Raw genomic sequence first — 14002 nt, forward strand, 5'->3', positions numbered from 1 at the left:
ACTTAACTACACATTTCTGAGATGTACTTAACTTTTGATGTTAGCCTCCAAGGACTAAAACAAATACCCAGTATGGGCTGCAATGTCCTCTGTACCCATCTATCCCACAGAGAGAATGAAGACCCCCACCCAGTCTGCTCCCTTAATTCCTCCCTTCCACCCCTTCCAGTTTAAAGGCTCCTTGAGTGCAGCACTGGCACTTCCCAGCTTTACAGCCCCTCAGTCCAGCCTGGTTCCTTTCAGGATATCCACAATAAAGGTGCATGAGATAACTCTGCATACAATGGAGGTAATGTATGCAGCTCTTTGTCAAGCACATTAATTGTGGATATCCAGTAAACCTGACTGGCTTGGTGTGTCCTGAGGACTAGGTTGAGAACCCCTGTTCTAGTTTAACGGTCCATCCGTACTGCATCCTAACTTCTTCCCCTGAGATGGAATTTGATATACTGCCTTTCTGCAGTTGCAGTCATACAGGAGGAGTGGCCTAGTGGTTAGGGTGGTGGACTTTGGTCCTGGGGAACTGAGGAACTGAGTTTGATTCCCACTTCAGGCACAGGCAGCTCCTTGTGAGTCTGGGCAAGTCACTTAACCCTCCATTGCCCCATGTAAGCCGCATTGAGCCTGCCATGAGTGGGAAAGCGTGGGGTACAAATGTAACAAAAAAAAAATCTGGGGCAGTGGAGGGTTAAGTGACTTGCCCAGAGTCACAAGGAGCTGCAGTAGGAAATGAACCCAGTTCCACTGGTTCTCAGGCCACTGCACTAACCATTAGGCTACTCCTCCACTCCCCTCCACTCCAATGGCTGGAGGATGACTTCAAGATGTAGGCACCAATGTGTCTTCATAAAATACCACTATAAGCACTTGCCCTCTTGAGCCAGATGCTCTGCTTTAAAATCACCCTCTAAGGGGAGTAGTAATCATTATTTTACTACTAACGTGTGCTATTTTAGTACAGGTCGTATTTTATGCAATGAGACCTAGTTACTAATAATTGGGGCTAACTGTAAAATAACACGTCTTAACAGTAACTCACATTGATAACTTGCCCCTTTAATGTTGGGTTTTCCAACAGCTGATAATTTATTTATTTCAGTACATTTATACCCCGTCTTTTGCCACAGTGTTGCAGCCCCAAAGCGGCTTACAAAGAACCAATTAAATAAATACAATACAGTTACATTACAGTAGTTAGAGCGGGAGAACAAGATAAGAAGACAGGATAGGATAAGGAGGGAAGAGTAAGGGAGGCAAAGATGAACGGTGAAAGTCCTGGCGGGCCAAGGGGGGGACGATGGAGATCCAGATTAGACAGAGGGGCTGGAGCAAGTCCTGACAAGACGATCCTCAGACAGGCACTGGGGAAAGCAGCAACAGCAGGCAGCCAGGAGGGAGGCAATGATCACCAGAAGCCGATGAAAACCGTAGACCAACGGCACAGATTTCAAGATGGAGAATCGAACAGTCCTCCTCCGCAGCTCCAATTATAATAGCTTTGTCGCCAGCTTTAAGACATTGTTCACCAAGTTGAGCTGTTCTTTCTTGTGTGGCTTCTTTTCCATCTTCAGATACAAGTTGATCTGTTCTGTCAGCAGGATTGAGGTGTTACTGTATTTCTTATTGATTTCAGATCCCAGGGACATCAAACGCAGCAGGAACAGAAGCAGAGCAACTTCCCAGATCAGAAGCTCCCAGTTATAATAATAATTTAGGACTGTCGTGTGGCCATGGAGGACTTGGGCACAACAGACAAAAGTGATGGAGAGGGTTAATAAGAAGACTGAGGACACCATGACATCAACAGACCACTGAGGTCTCCGCCTCTTCAGGTAGGAGCGCAACGAAAGCCAGGTTTTGATGTTCTGCACTTTCTTAAGTCAGAAGTGGGGGATTTCCGATTTCCTGGCTTTTCTAGCTGAGGTGAGGTGACTGAACAGTTTGGCAAAGAGGAATCTCTGCTTGTATGTTCACATTGTACCGCAGGGTAACAAACTGTCCTCAAAGTAAGTAAACAAAATAATCTCTGGAGAAAAGTCTGGGTGGTGCAGTTTTCTTGCTATTGTAAGTTGCGGTCCTGTATGTACTGTAGCAGGATCTGTGCCCTTCGCTCAATGTTATGCAGCCATGCTTTGAGCCCCTGCTGCCCACCCTGGCTTTCCCAGAATTCTCGGTCTATGAAGAGTGATTTCATGAGCATGTACTGTAAGCAACCCGACTGAAGCACAGCCACCGCAGTTTCTGGAAACCTGGAGGAGGAAGGCACAAGGAAATGACCAGACTCAAAACTGCAAACAAATACATAGATTAATAAACATGGGAAAGGCCATAGGGGGTAAAGATGACTGCAGAGATGCTTTGCTTTCAGTGTCGCTAGTGGCTAAGTTTCTTATACATTGTATTATTATAAATCCCAGCTTCTAGTTCTCAGTTACTATATCCTAGATTCTGTCTCGAGCACTCTTTTAGTAAATAATACATTTTCTAGAAATTGGATATATTGCAACACACATACATAATGTTCTTCATTCCCCAGGATTAAAGATTTTATATGCTGGTATTAAAAATATGATATTAAGTAAAGTGATTAAACTAGGAGAAATATCTCAGGACAGAACATTAATTCAATATGTTATTCTCTGAAACTGAGTATGATGTGTCAGCATATCAGGCAGGGTGGAAGAGATATTACTTTGGTCTCCAAGCCACTAATTGGATAAACAGTGGTGACTAATTAAGGGGCTCATTTTCAAAATTTAGAAAAAAGGGAAAAAAGACTAAACGTCAGCCGGCGTGGCTAAACAGTAAGATAAAGGAAATCATTAGAGCCAAAAAACAATCCTTCAGAAAGTGGAGAAGAGAACCAACTGAAAGTAACAGGATAGATCATAAGGAATGCCAAGCCAAATGCAAAGCGGAGATAAGGAGGGCAAAAAAGGACTTTGAGAAGAAATTAGCGTTGGAAGCAAAAATACATAGTAAAAATTTTTTTAGATACATTAAAAGCAGGAAACCGGCCAAAGAGTCGGTTGGGCCGCTGGACGAAAATGGTGTTAAAGGGGCGATCAAGGAGGACAAAGCCGTAGCGGAGAAATTAAATGAATTCTTTGCTTCGGTCTTCACCGAGGAGGATTTGGGGGGGACACCGGTGCCGGAAAGAATATTTGAAGCGGGGGAGTCGGAGAAACTAAACAAATTCTCTGTAACCTTGGAGGATGTAATGGGTCAGTTCAGCAAGCTGAAGAGTAGTAAATCACCGGGACCTGATGGTATTCATCCCAGAGTATTAATAGAACTAAAAAATGAACTTGCGGAGCTACTGTTAGAAATATGCAATCTGTCCCTAAAATCGAGTGTAGTACCGGAAGACTGGAGGGTAGCCAATGTTACTCCGATTTTTAAGAAGGGTTCCAGAGGAGATCCGGGAAATTATAGACCGGTGAGTCTGACGTCGGTGCCGGGCAAGATGGTGGAGGCTATTATTAAGAATAAAATTGCAGAGCATATACAAAAACATGGACTGATGAGACAAAGTCAGCACGGATTTAGTGAAGGGAAGTCTTGCCTCACCAATCTAATGCATTTTTTTGAGGGGGTAAGCAAACATGTGGACAATGGGGAGCCGGTTGATATTGTATATCTGGATTTTCAGAAGGCGTTTGACAAAGTGCCGCACGAAAGACTCCTGAAGAAATTGCAGAGTCATGGAATCGGAGGTAGGGTATTATTATGGATTAAGAACTGGTTGAAAGATAGGAAGCAGAGAGTAGGATTGCGTGGCCAGTATTCTCAGTGGAGGAGGGTAGTTAGTGGGGTCCCGCAGGGGTCTGTGCTGGGTCCGTTGCTTTTTAATGTATTTATAAATGACCTAGAGATGGGAATAACTAGTGAGGTAATTAAATTCGCCGATGACACAAAATTATTCAGGGTCGTCAAGTCGCAGGAGGAATGTGAACGATTACAGGAGGACCTTGCGAGACTGGGAGAATGGGTGTGCAAGTGGCAGATGAAGTTCAATGTTGACAAGTGCAAAGTGATGCATGTGGGTAAGAGGAACCCGAATTATAGCTACGTCTTGCAAGGTTCCGCGTTAGGAGTTACGGATCAAGAAAGGGATCTGGGTGTCGTCGTCGATGATACGCTGAAACCTTCTGCTCAGTGTGCTGCTGCGGCTAGGAAAGCGAATAGAATGTTGGGTGTTATTAGGAAGGGTATGGAGTCCAGGTGTGCGGATGTTATAATGCCGTTGTATCGCTCCATGGTGCGACCGCACCTGGAGTATTGTGTTCAGTACTGGTCTCCGTATCTCAAAAAGATATAGTAGAATTGGAAAAGGTACAGCGAAGGGCGACGAAAATGATAGTGGGGATGGGACGACTTTCCTATGAAGAGAGGCTGAGAAGGCTAGGGCTTTTCAGCTTGGAGAAGAGACGGCTGAGGGGAGATATGATAGAAGTGTATAAAATAATGAGTGGAATGGATCGGGTGGATGTGAAGCGACTGTTCACGCTATCCAAAAATACTAGGACTAGAGGGCATGAGTTGAAGCTACAGTGTGGTAAATTTAAAACGAATCGGAGAAAATTTTTCTTCACCCAACGTGTAATTAGACTCTGGAATTCGTTGCCGGAGAACGTGGTACGGGCGGTTAGCTTGACGGAGTTTAAAAAGGGGTTAGATAGATTCCTAAAGGACAAGTCCATAGACCGCTATTAAATGGACTTGGAAAAATTCCGCATTTTTAGGTATAACTTGTCTGGAATGTTTTTACGTTTGGGGAGCGTGCCAGGTGCCCTTGACCTGGATTGGCCACTGTCGGTGACAGGATGCTGGGCTAGATGGACCTTTGGTCTTTCCCAGTATGGCACTACTTATGTACTTATGTATTTCAAAAACAGCATAAAGTGGCATTTGGACATGTTTCTCTGAAAAACATCCAAATCACAATTTTCAAAATTCGGATTTGAGACATTTTTCTTTGCAGTACATCCAAATCACAAAGGGGGCGTGCTGGGAGTGAGATTTGGGCATTCCCAAAACTTGGATATTTTTCTGCCATAATGGAACAAAGTAAAAACATCCAGGGATACAAGTTAGACATTTTGTTCTAGACCTGTTTCAATCACAACTAAGTCATAAAAGGTGCCCTAAATTACCAGTGGAGGGATTAAAACATGACTTTCCCCTTACTACCCCAGTGGTTACTGGCTCTCTCCCACCCCCCAAAGATGTGAAAGAAACAGTACACACTAGCCTCTATGACAGCTTCAGATGTTATGGCTAGTCCTATTAGAGCAGCAAACAGGTAGCCTAGTGGTCAATGCAGTGGTCTATAGAGAAGGAGACCCAGGTTCATATCCCACTCTGTTACACTTGTGGTGAAAAGTGTGAGCCCTCCAAAACCCACAAAAAACCTACTGTTCTCACATATTTATTTATTTGTTACATTTGTACCCCACATTTTCCCACCTATTTGCAGGCTCAATGTGGCTTACATAGTACTGTAAAGGCGTTCACCAAGTCCGGTAGAGAACAAATACAAGGTTATATTGTGGTCGAATAAGATTGGTGTGTTTCAGGCACCATGAGGGTCGAAGGGAGGGAAGGTTGTATATTGTCCAGTATGATCATTGGTTTTGCTGTGTTGCCGGGCGTGGGGATTTACGTTGGATCGGTAGGGTAAGCCTTTTTGAACAGGTTGGTTTTTAGTGATTTCCTGAAGTTTAGGTGGTCATGGATTGTTTTCACAGCTTTTGGGAGTGCGTTCCATAGTTGTGTACTTATATAGGAGAAGCTAGATGCATACATTGTTTTGTATTTGAGTCCTTTGCAATTTGGGTAATGAAGGTTTAGGTATGTTTGTGATGACCCGGTTCTGTTTCTGGTTGGTAGGTCTATAAGGTCTGTCATGTATCCTGGGACAATGCCGTAGATGATTTTGTGGACCAGAGTGCAGATTTTGAAGATGATCCATTCTTTGATTGAGAGCCAGTGCAGCTTTTCTCGGAGGGGTTTGGCACTTTCAAATCTTGTTTTACCAAATATCAGCCTGGCTGTTGTGTTTTGGGCAGTCTGGAGTTTCTTTGTGAGTTGTTCTTTACATCCCACATAGATTCCATTGCAATCATCTGCATGGCTTAGAACCATTGATTGTATTAGGTTTCGAAATATTTCCCTTGGGAAGAAAGGTTTTACGCGTTTAAGTTTCCACATTGAGTAGAACATTTTCTTTGTTATGGAGTTTACTTGGCTCTCAAGAGTAAGGTTGTGGTCGATTGTGACGCTGAGTATTTTTAGGCTATCTGAGATAGGGAGGGTGTGTTCTGGGGTGTTTATGGTTGTGGGTTTGTATTTGTTGTGTTGAGATGAAAGTATGAGGCAGTGTGTTTTTTCAGTGTTCAGTTTCAGTTGGAATGAGTTTGCTCATGAGTCCATGATGTTCAAGCCTACCTTGATTTCATTGGTTATTTCTGTCAAATCGTTTCTGAAGGGAATGTAGATTGTAACATTGTCTGCATAAATAAATGGGTTGAGGCCTTGATTGGATAAGGACTTGATTGTGACACCTACAGCCATAAGGGCTATTGTAGTGGTGTACAGTTGGGTACAGTAGGTTTTTGGTGGGTTTTGGAGGGCTCACCATAAAATATAAGAGGGTAACGGTGAGATGTGTACCTGGGACCTTTTATGTGAAATTCACTACAGTGCCCACTAGGCTGCCCCACTGCTCTGCTGGGATGTCTGTGTGGTCAGTATACTAAGAATGCTGCCCCCCCCCCCCCACCACCCCATACATCCCAATGGCTTGTTTTTGTGTGCTTTTCCCTTGGACGTTTTTTTTTAATGGTCCTAAAAGATAGACGCACAAAAACATCTAGCAAATGGCTATTTTCAAAACAAAAAGTTGGACGTCTTTCTGGTTTGAAAATGACCATGTTCATTACTGGAGTTTTGGATGATTGTTTCCCAAAATGTCCAAAATCTGATTTAGACATCATATCAAAAATGCCCTTTCATATATGCCAGGTTAGGATACACGTACTGATCAATTCCTTCCAGCAGCCTGAAGTTCAGCTTATCTTCAGGGTGGTCAGGTCTTCCAGCATTATCGATGTAAACCAGGTGAGCTGGATTACTTTCACGAACCTAAGGGTATTTAAAAAAAAAAAAAAAAAAAAGGTGACTGCTTTTTTATACCACAGATTTTGTAAAATGTCACCAATGGAGTCAAATTTCAGAATTTATAGGGGGTATCAGTCACTGAAGTGGAGGAAAGAGGACCACTACGCACTAAACAAGCAAAACAATGAAGTAACGTGATCAACAAGACACACCCAATCACACCAGGAGGACAACAGTAGTTACGTAGAGTTTATTCCATTGTTGACTCGACACAGCACTGTGTTTCGGCACAAGTGCCTGCCTCAGGATTCGTTAAAAAGATTACAAATCTTAAACACAAACAATGCAGTGTATTGCCATGATCGCTATGCAAGCATGTTGAGTCAACATATTTATATATCATCTATTTTATGGAATAAACTGTATGTAAATACTACCGTCTTCCTAGTGTAATTGGATGTGTCCTGCTGACCACATTACTTCTTTGTTTTGCTTGACTTTAAAGGGGAAAATGAGGCTTTGGGGGATAAAGCTTGATTTAATTATTCACTTTTTCCAAATTTGAGCTCAGGATGAGTTACAATGCAGATCCTGTGGTTATTTCCCTGCCCAAGACAGCTTACAGTCCAAGCGATGCCTGAGGCAATTAAACTTTCACCAAGGGCACAAGAAACATTAGCAGCAAACATGGAACTGGAACTCTGGCTTCCTTGCTTCTCAGCCTTCTGCTGTGAATCCTAGACTACTCTACTCCTTGCTGGAGGCTTCATTTATCTAAAATCAAGACTTAGGAAAATAGGTTGCAAAGAAGTTATTTGTGGAGCTTGGTAAATAAAAATGATCATAACTGCTTAAACTGCAGGAGGAGGCTAATACTGCAGGATTTGCAATTTCTGGGAAATCACAGTTTAAGGGGGGCTGTTTCCCACTTTTTCCCCTGCAATTTTGTCTTGTCTGCCACTCATTTGCAACCATTTTGTTGTGCAATTTAGGTAGGGCCCTAATGATATGCTATATTCAAAATATTATGACTGATACCCTGTGTCTTGGAGAAAATCCATGTATGCATGGCTCTTGGTTAGTTAACACACTACAGCATTCACAATCCTAGTTATTGTTTTTAAGTATGCAGAAATTGTCATGTTGTCACCACCATCTGGAATTGGGCAAAATAAACTGAGGATGCTGTGAGGTCAGCCAAAAGTAAAGGCAAGAATTCAAAAAACACTACCACATGTCCAGTGGACCAATGCCATATGCCACTACCATGAACCAATGCCATATGAATCCTTAGAGAAAAGAGAAAAATAAAAGGAACACATAGTTCTTTCATGCTTGATGGGAAAATACTTTAAAAGGGGGTAATTCTTTCAAGAAGGCACTAACATTCCTTTAAAGTTAAGGCGTGTTAATGCTAATACGCCAATACATTCCTATAGGTGCGTTAGAGTTTGACTCACATTAAAAACACTAATGCGCCTATAGCGCGCCTTTGTAAACACAGGTGCTAGTGTGCCGGGTGGGGAATGGACAAATGTCAGGTGGGATGTGTAAGAAGGGCATGTACAACACATTTTCCAACATCTGCACCTGCCAACGTTCTCACAAAGGGATGCACAATTTTACACGTGCTATAAATGACCCCTAAGCCAGGAGTAATGTGTGTGTGGAGTAGTGGTTGGTACAGGAGATTTGGTGACAAGTTAGTAGTCACTTGGTGCTGATCTTCATACATCTTCCTTCTTTTTACTCTAATGCAACGTTTTACCTTATCATCTGTTCTCTGCCCCCTCTTTCTTCCCTCTCCTTTCTATTTGCCTCCCCATCTCTCTGTCTACCTTCTATCTCTCTCCTTGGCTCCCCAGCCTTCCTCTCTGCTTGTGTCTCTCTCCCTACCTCCCCACTACGACTCCCGGTGTGTTTGTCCAAAATAATTGCCCCATGAGCCCGGCCTCCTTTAGAAAAAACTCCCAACAGAGTTCCTTCCCGCCTCCAATACTTGATTCTGATGGGCTAGAAGAGAGTGGGAGGTTAGTGGTTCACAGAAACTCTCTTAGTTGGTAGAAATCTCTGAATCAGAGCTAGGAATAAAACTTATGAACCCTCATGCTCTCATTCTTCTTGTTCATTTCCTGTCCTAGGAAGGAGGCTGAGGTCCAAGGTTGTGGTGCCCATTTCTGTACACAGGCTCATAATTTAGCTCTCCATCCCATATGAGCTACGATTAATAGATGGCTCAGGGGTATTTTACAAGAACTGTGAAGCCTGGTTATTTATTTGTGTACTTAAGTATATATCGATTGAAAGTATTATGCTGTAAACTATTTTATTACCTCTCATGGGAGAAAGAGTATATACAATTGTCTTGGAGGAGTATGCTCCCTCTGACAAGGGAAGAAAGTACCTTTTACCATAGGTGTACATCCTGAATTCCAGGTACCAAGCAGGAGACAAGAGAGAGTTTCATCCCAAGGGTACAGCCTTAGATCTAGAGGCCCTAATCTGTACATAAGTACATAAGTACAGTGGTGGAAATAAGTATTTGATCCCTTGCTGATTTTGTAAGTTTGCCCACTGACAAAGACATGAGCAGCCCATAATTGAAGGGTAGGTTATTGGTAACAGTGAGAGATAGCACATCACAAATGAAATCCGGAAAATCACATTGTGGAAAGTATATGAATTTATTTGCATTCTGCAGAGGGAAATAAGTATTTAATCCCTCTGGCAAACAAGACCTAATACTTGGTGGCAAAACCCTTGTTGGCAAGCATAGCGGTCAGACGTCTTCTGTAGTTGATGATGAGGTTTGCACACATGTCAGGAGGAATTTTGGTCCACTCCTCTTTGCAGATCATCTCTAAATCATTAAGAGTTCTGGGCTGTCGCTTGGCAACTCGCAGCTTCAGATCCCTCCATAAGTTTTCAATGGGATTAAGGTCTGGTGACTGGCTAGGCCACTCCATGACCCTAATGTGCTTCTTCCTGAGCCACTCCTTTGTTGCCTTGGCTGTATGTTTTGGGTCATTGTCGTGCTGGAAGACCCAGCCACGACCCATTTTTAAGGCCCTGGCGGAGGGAAGGAGGTTGTCACTCAGAATTGTACGGTACATGGCCCCATCCATTCTCCCATTGATGCGGTGAAGTAGTCCTGTGCCCTTAGCAGAGAAACACCCCCAAAACATAACATTTCCACCTCCATGCTTGACAGTGGGGACGGTGTTCTTTGGGTCATAGGCAGCATTTCTCTTCCTCCAAACACGGCGAGTTGAGTTCATGCCAAAGAGCTCAATTTTTGTCTCATCTGACCACAGCACCTTCTCCCAATCACTCTCGGCATCATCCAGGTGTTCACTGGCAAACTTCAGACGGGCCGTCACATGTGCCTTCCGGAGCAGGGGGACCTTGCGGGCACTGCAGGATTGCAATCCGTTATGTCGTAATGTGTTACCAATGGTTTTCGTGGTGACAGTGGTCCCAGCTGCCTTGAGATCATTGACAAGTTCCCCCCTTGTAGTTGTAGGCTGATTTCTAACCTTCCTCATGATCAAGGATACCCCACGAGGTGAGATTTTGCGTGGAGCCCCAGATCTTTGTCGATTGACAGTCATTTTGTACTTCTTCCATTTTCTTACTATGGCACCAACAGTTGTCTCCTTCTCGCCCAGCGTCTTACTGATGGTTTTGTAGCCCATTCCAGCCTTGTGCAGGTGTATGATCTTGTCCCTGACATCCTTAGACAGCTCCTTGCTCTTGGCCATTTTGTAGAGGTTAGAGTCTGACTGATTCACTGAGTCTGTGGACAGGTGTCTTTCATACAGGTGACCATTGCCGACAGCTGTCTGTCATGCAGGTAACGAGTTGATTTGGAGCATCTACCTGGTCTGTAGGGGCCAGATCTCTTACTGGTTGGTGGGGGATCAAATACTTATTTCCCTCTGCAGAATGCAAATAAATTCATATACTTTCCACAATGTGATTTTCCGGATTTAATTTGTGATGTGCTATCTCTCACTGTTACCAATAACCTACCCTTCAATTATGGGCTGCTCATGTCTTTGTCAGTGGGCAAACTTACAAAATCAGCAAGGGATCAAATACTTATTTCCACCACTGTATTACCATACTGGGAAAGACCAAAGGTCCATCAAGCCCAGCATCCTGTTTCCAACAGTGGCCAATCCAGGTCACAAATACCTGGCAAGATCCCAAAAAAGTACAAAACATTCTATACTGCTTATCCCAGAAACAGTGGATTTTCCCCAAGTCCATGCATGCATGCAGAGTATTTTCTCTTTCATATTGTGGAGTGTGAGTGCTAGATTTACTTTTGAACACTTGAACTGTGCTTTGTAAACCGGACTTGAATTTCTGAACTACTTATTCTGTTTGAGCTTTCACTGGGATGTTACCCTATAAGTCTTGTTACAGACATAAGGTAGACACAAAGCACACACAGAATTAACTCACACCACCAAACTACTACATTTCAGAAAAAAGAAGGAGCAACAGAGCTGCCACAAATCTATTTCCACTCGGGTGATATGAATACAGTAAATAGCCCAGACAATGCCACAGTGGTTAGAGACTGTATTTAGCAGCACTACCTGGTTAAGTCCTACAGAATATTGGTGACTGGCCGGCTCAGTGTGGTTTCACTTAAACCATGCTGAATATCTACCCTATAACTTTTATACCTAAAGATCAATAAGGGCAATTCTATAACAGGGAGCCCAGAAGGAACCACAAAAGAGGGTAGGTACAGTACCTACTCTCTTTTATAAAAAGCTAGCATAACAGGTAGATATGTGCAAAGTATTGAGATGTAACCACTTACGTCAGGCACAACTGCGGGCAGCTAAATGCTGAAGATATGCTCATACTTTATAGTACAAGTCACGCCCAGGCTCCACCCATGTATACGCACCCCTTCAAAAATGCGTTAGGCAAGATACATATTTATTTACAGAATAGTGCTTAAGTGGAAGTTTGGCATGTACACATGTGCAGACTTTCTACGATTCCAAACTAATCCTGAGTGGTGTAGAACGAGTAGAAGTAAATCGATTTTTTACTCGTTCCAAAAGTACAAAGACTAGGGGACACTCGAGGAAGTTACATGGAAATACTTTCAAAACAAATAGGAGGAAATATTTATAGTTAAGCTCTCTTTGCCAGAGGATGTGGTAATAGCGGTTAGCGTATCTGGGTTTAAAAAAGGTTTGGACAAATTCCTGGAGGAAAAGTCCACAGTCTGCTATTGAGACAGACATGGGAAGCAACTGCTTGCCCTGAGATTTTGTAGTATGGAGTGTTGCCACGATTTGGGTTTCTGCCAGGTACTTGTGACCTGGCTTGGCCACTGTTTGGAAAACAGGATACTGGGCTAGATGGACCATTGATCTGATCCAGTATTGCTACTTTTATGTTCTTATGCTCTAAGCATTTATATGTGTAATGTTAACACCTATTTTAGATAACCACCCTTTAATGCATAAAGGCCGATATTTAGACCATAGGAGTTAGACTGGCTAATTCCAGCGGTTGGCAATAAAACCGGATATTCAATGCTAGGTCGTTTCCAGCTTATTTGTGTCCGGTTTAAAAATAAGCGGCTAAGTCGATATTCAGACTTAGCCAGTTATCTTTAAGCTTCCCAAAGATATAACAGATTTTCATGTGGTCACATATGGCCATGAAACCGAGTTTTAAAATCAGCGGATAACCTGTTATATTGGCTGATGTAACCAGCTATCTGCTAGTCACTAACCGGGGATATTCAGTGGGGGATACCCGGTTAAGCGCTATTTAACCGGTCAGCAGCTGTTCTGGCCGGTTAAATAGTGCTGAATATCAGGGGGGGGGAGGGAATAAAAACTTTCTGCCTGATATTCAAAGGGATTTAACGGGATAGGAGAGGCACCTGCCCGCCTAAATCACTTCTAACCAGACAGTGCCACTGAATATCGCTACAGACAAACCCTGCACTGTCCAATTAGGGGTAGATTTAAAAGTTAGGTGCAAAAAAATTTGAGTGCTAAGCAAGTATTCTAGGATGGCAAAGATCAGCACTGAAGCTGATATTGAGCACTTTAGCTTCGAGTATTTAAGCTATGTCAAAGGCTGGTGTAAATGCTCGCACCTAAATACTGTCACTTGCCCCTTTCCCATCCATGCCCCTCCTGTGTTAACTCCCTCTTTGTAGTTCAGTGTTGTAGAACTTACCAGCCACATTCAAAATGATTTAACCAGTCAGAAACAGCTGCTGACCAGGCTCTTGGCACACCTGTAGTCCCTTCTCCTCCTATATGCACACCAATTGAGCCCAACATAGTTAGTGTTTTTTTAAACGCTGACTGCCATGGGCAGAATTAACCTGATATTCAATGCTGGGCCAAGAGCCTGGTCAGAAGTTATCTGAGAGAATATTATATCACAAAAATATTTCTAAACATTTCTTTGTGCGTTTGTTTTCTTAATTATTGGTTATCCTCCCATTTTAACCTACACTAAATGAATGTGAAAAAGTCTACAAAAAAGTTCAACTTACATTTGCAATTTATATCTCAAAACTGAAATTCATATCTTCTCTCAGGTCCATATTGAGCCTTTGGCATCGGCTTCCTTCAATTCCTTGCATGGCATACCGCAAAGACCAACAAATATGAACTCCTTCACATATATACCCAGAATTGTCTTTACCATTTGCTTGCAATATTAATATCATGCTTTATCATGATCATGTTACCTAAGATCCTTCTGTAATACTAAATGTTTATTTCTCATATATCTCCACTATTCATGATGTATTGTAAGCCACATTGAGCCTGCAAAGAGGTGGGGAAATGTGGGATACAAATGCAATAAATAAATAAAATCC

At 42.8% G+C, this 14002-nt stretch overlaps 2 protein-coding genes across 3 annotated transcripts in view; both read right to left on the reverse strand.

Moving 5' to 3' along the window:
- Positions 1–747: 747 nt before the first annotated feature.
- LOC115475230 (putative homeodomain transcription factor 1) lies at positions 748–1967 on the reverse strand (the record flags this gene model as incomplete). The annotated part of the gene is given in 1 exon segment (XM_030210949.1): positions 748–1967. A coding segment is annotated over 1 exon segment (480 nt), but the record flags the coding sequence as incomplete, so codon positions are not given.
- Positions 1871–14002, reverse strand: part of GASK1A (golgi associated kinase 1A) — a 68472-nt gene continuing 56340 nt past the window's right edge. Inside the window, exons 4-5 of one of the 2 annotated variants that reach the window (XM_030190026.1) lie at positions 7043–7146; positions 1871–2249 (exon numbers count right to left, since the gene is read on the reverse strand). In XM_030190026.1, coding sequence (XP_030045886.1) covers positions 2060–2249; positions 7043–7146 — 294 coding nt within the window. In that variant the 3' untranslated portion in view covers positions 1871–2059. The remainder of the gene's footprint in view (positions 2250–7042; positions 7147–14002) is intronic. The other variant, XM_030190027.1, reaches the window with a different exon arrangement.

This window comes from Microcaecilia unicolor, chromosome 1, assembly GCF_901765095.1.
Source record: "Microcaecilia unicolor chromosome 1, aMicUni1.1, whole genome shotgun sequence".
NCBI classification, from domain to species: domain Eukaryota; kingdom Metazoa; phylum Chordata; class Amphibia; order Gymnophiona; family Siphonopidae; genus Microcaecilia; species Microcaecilia unicolor.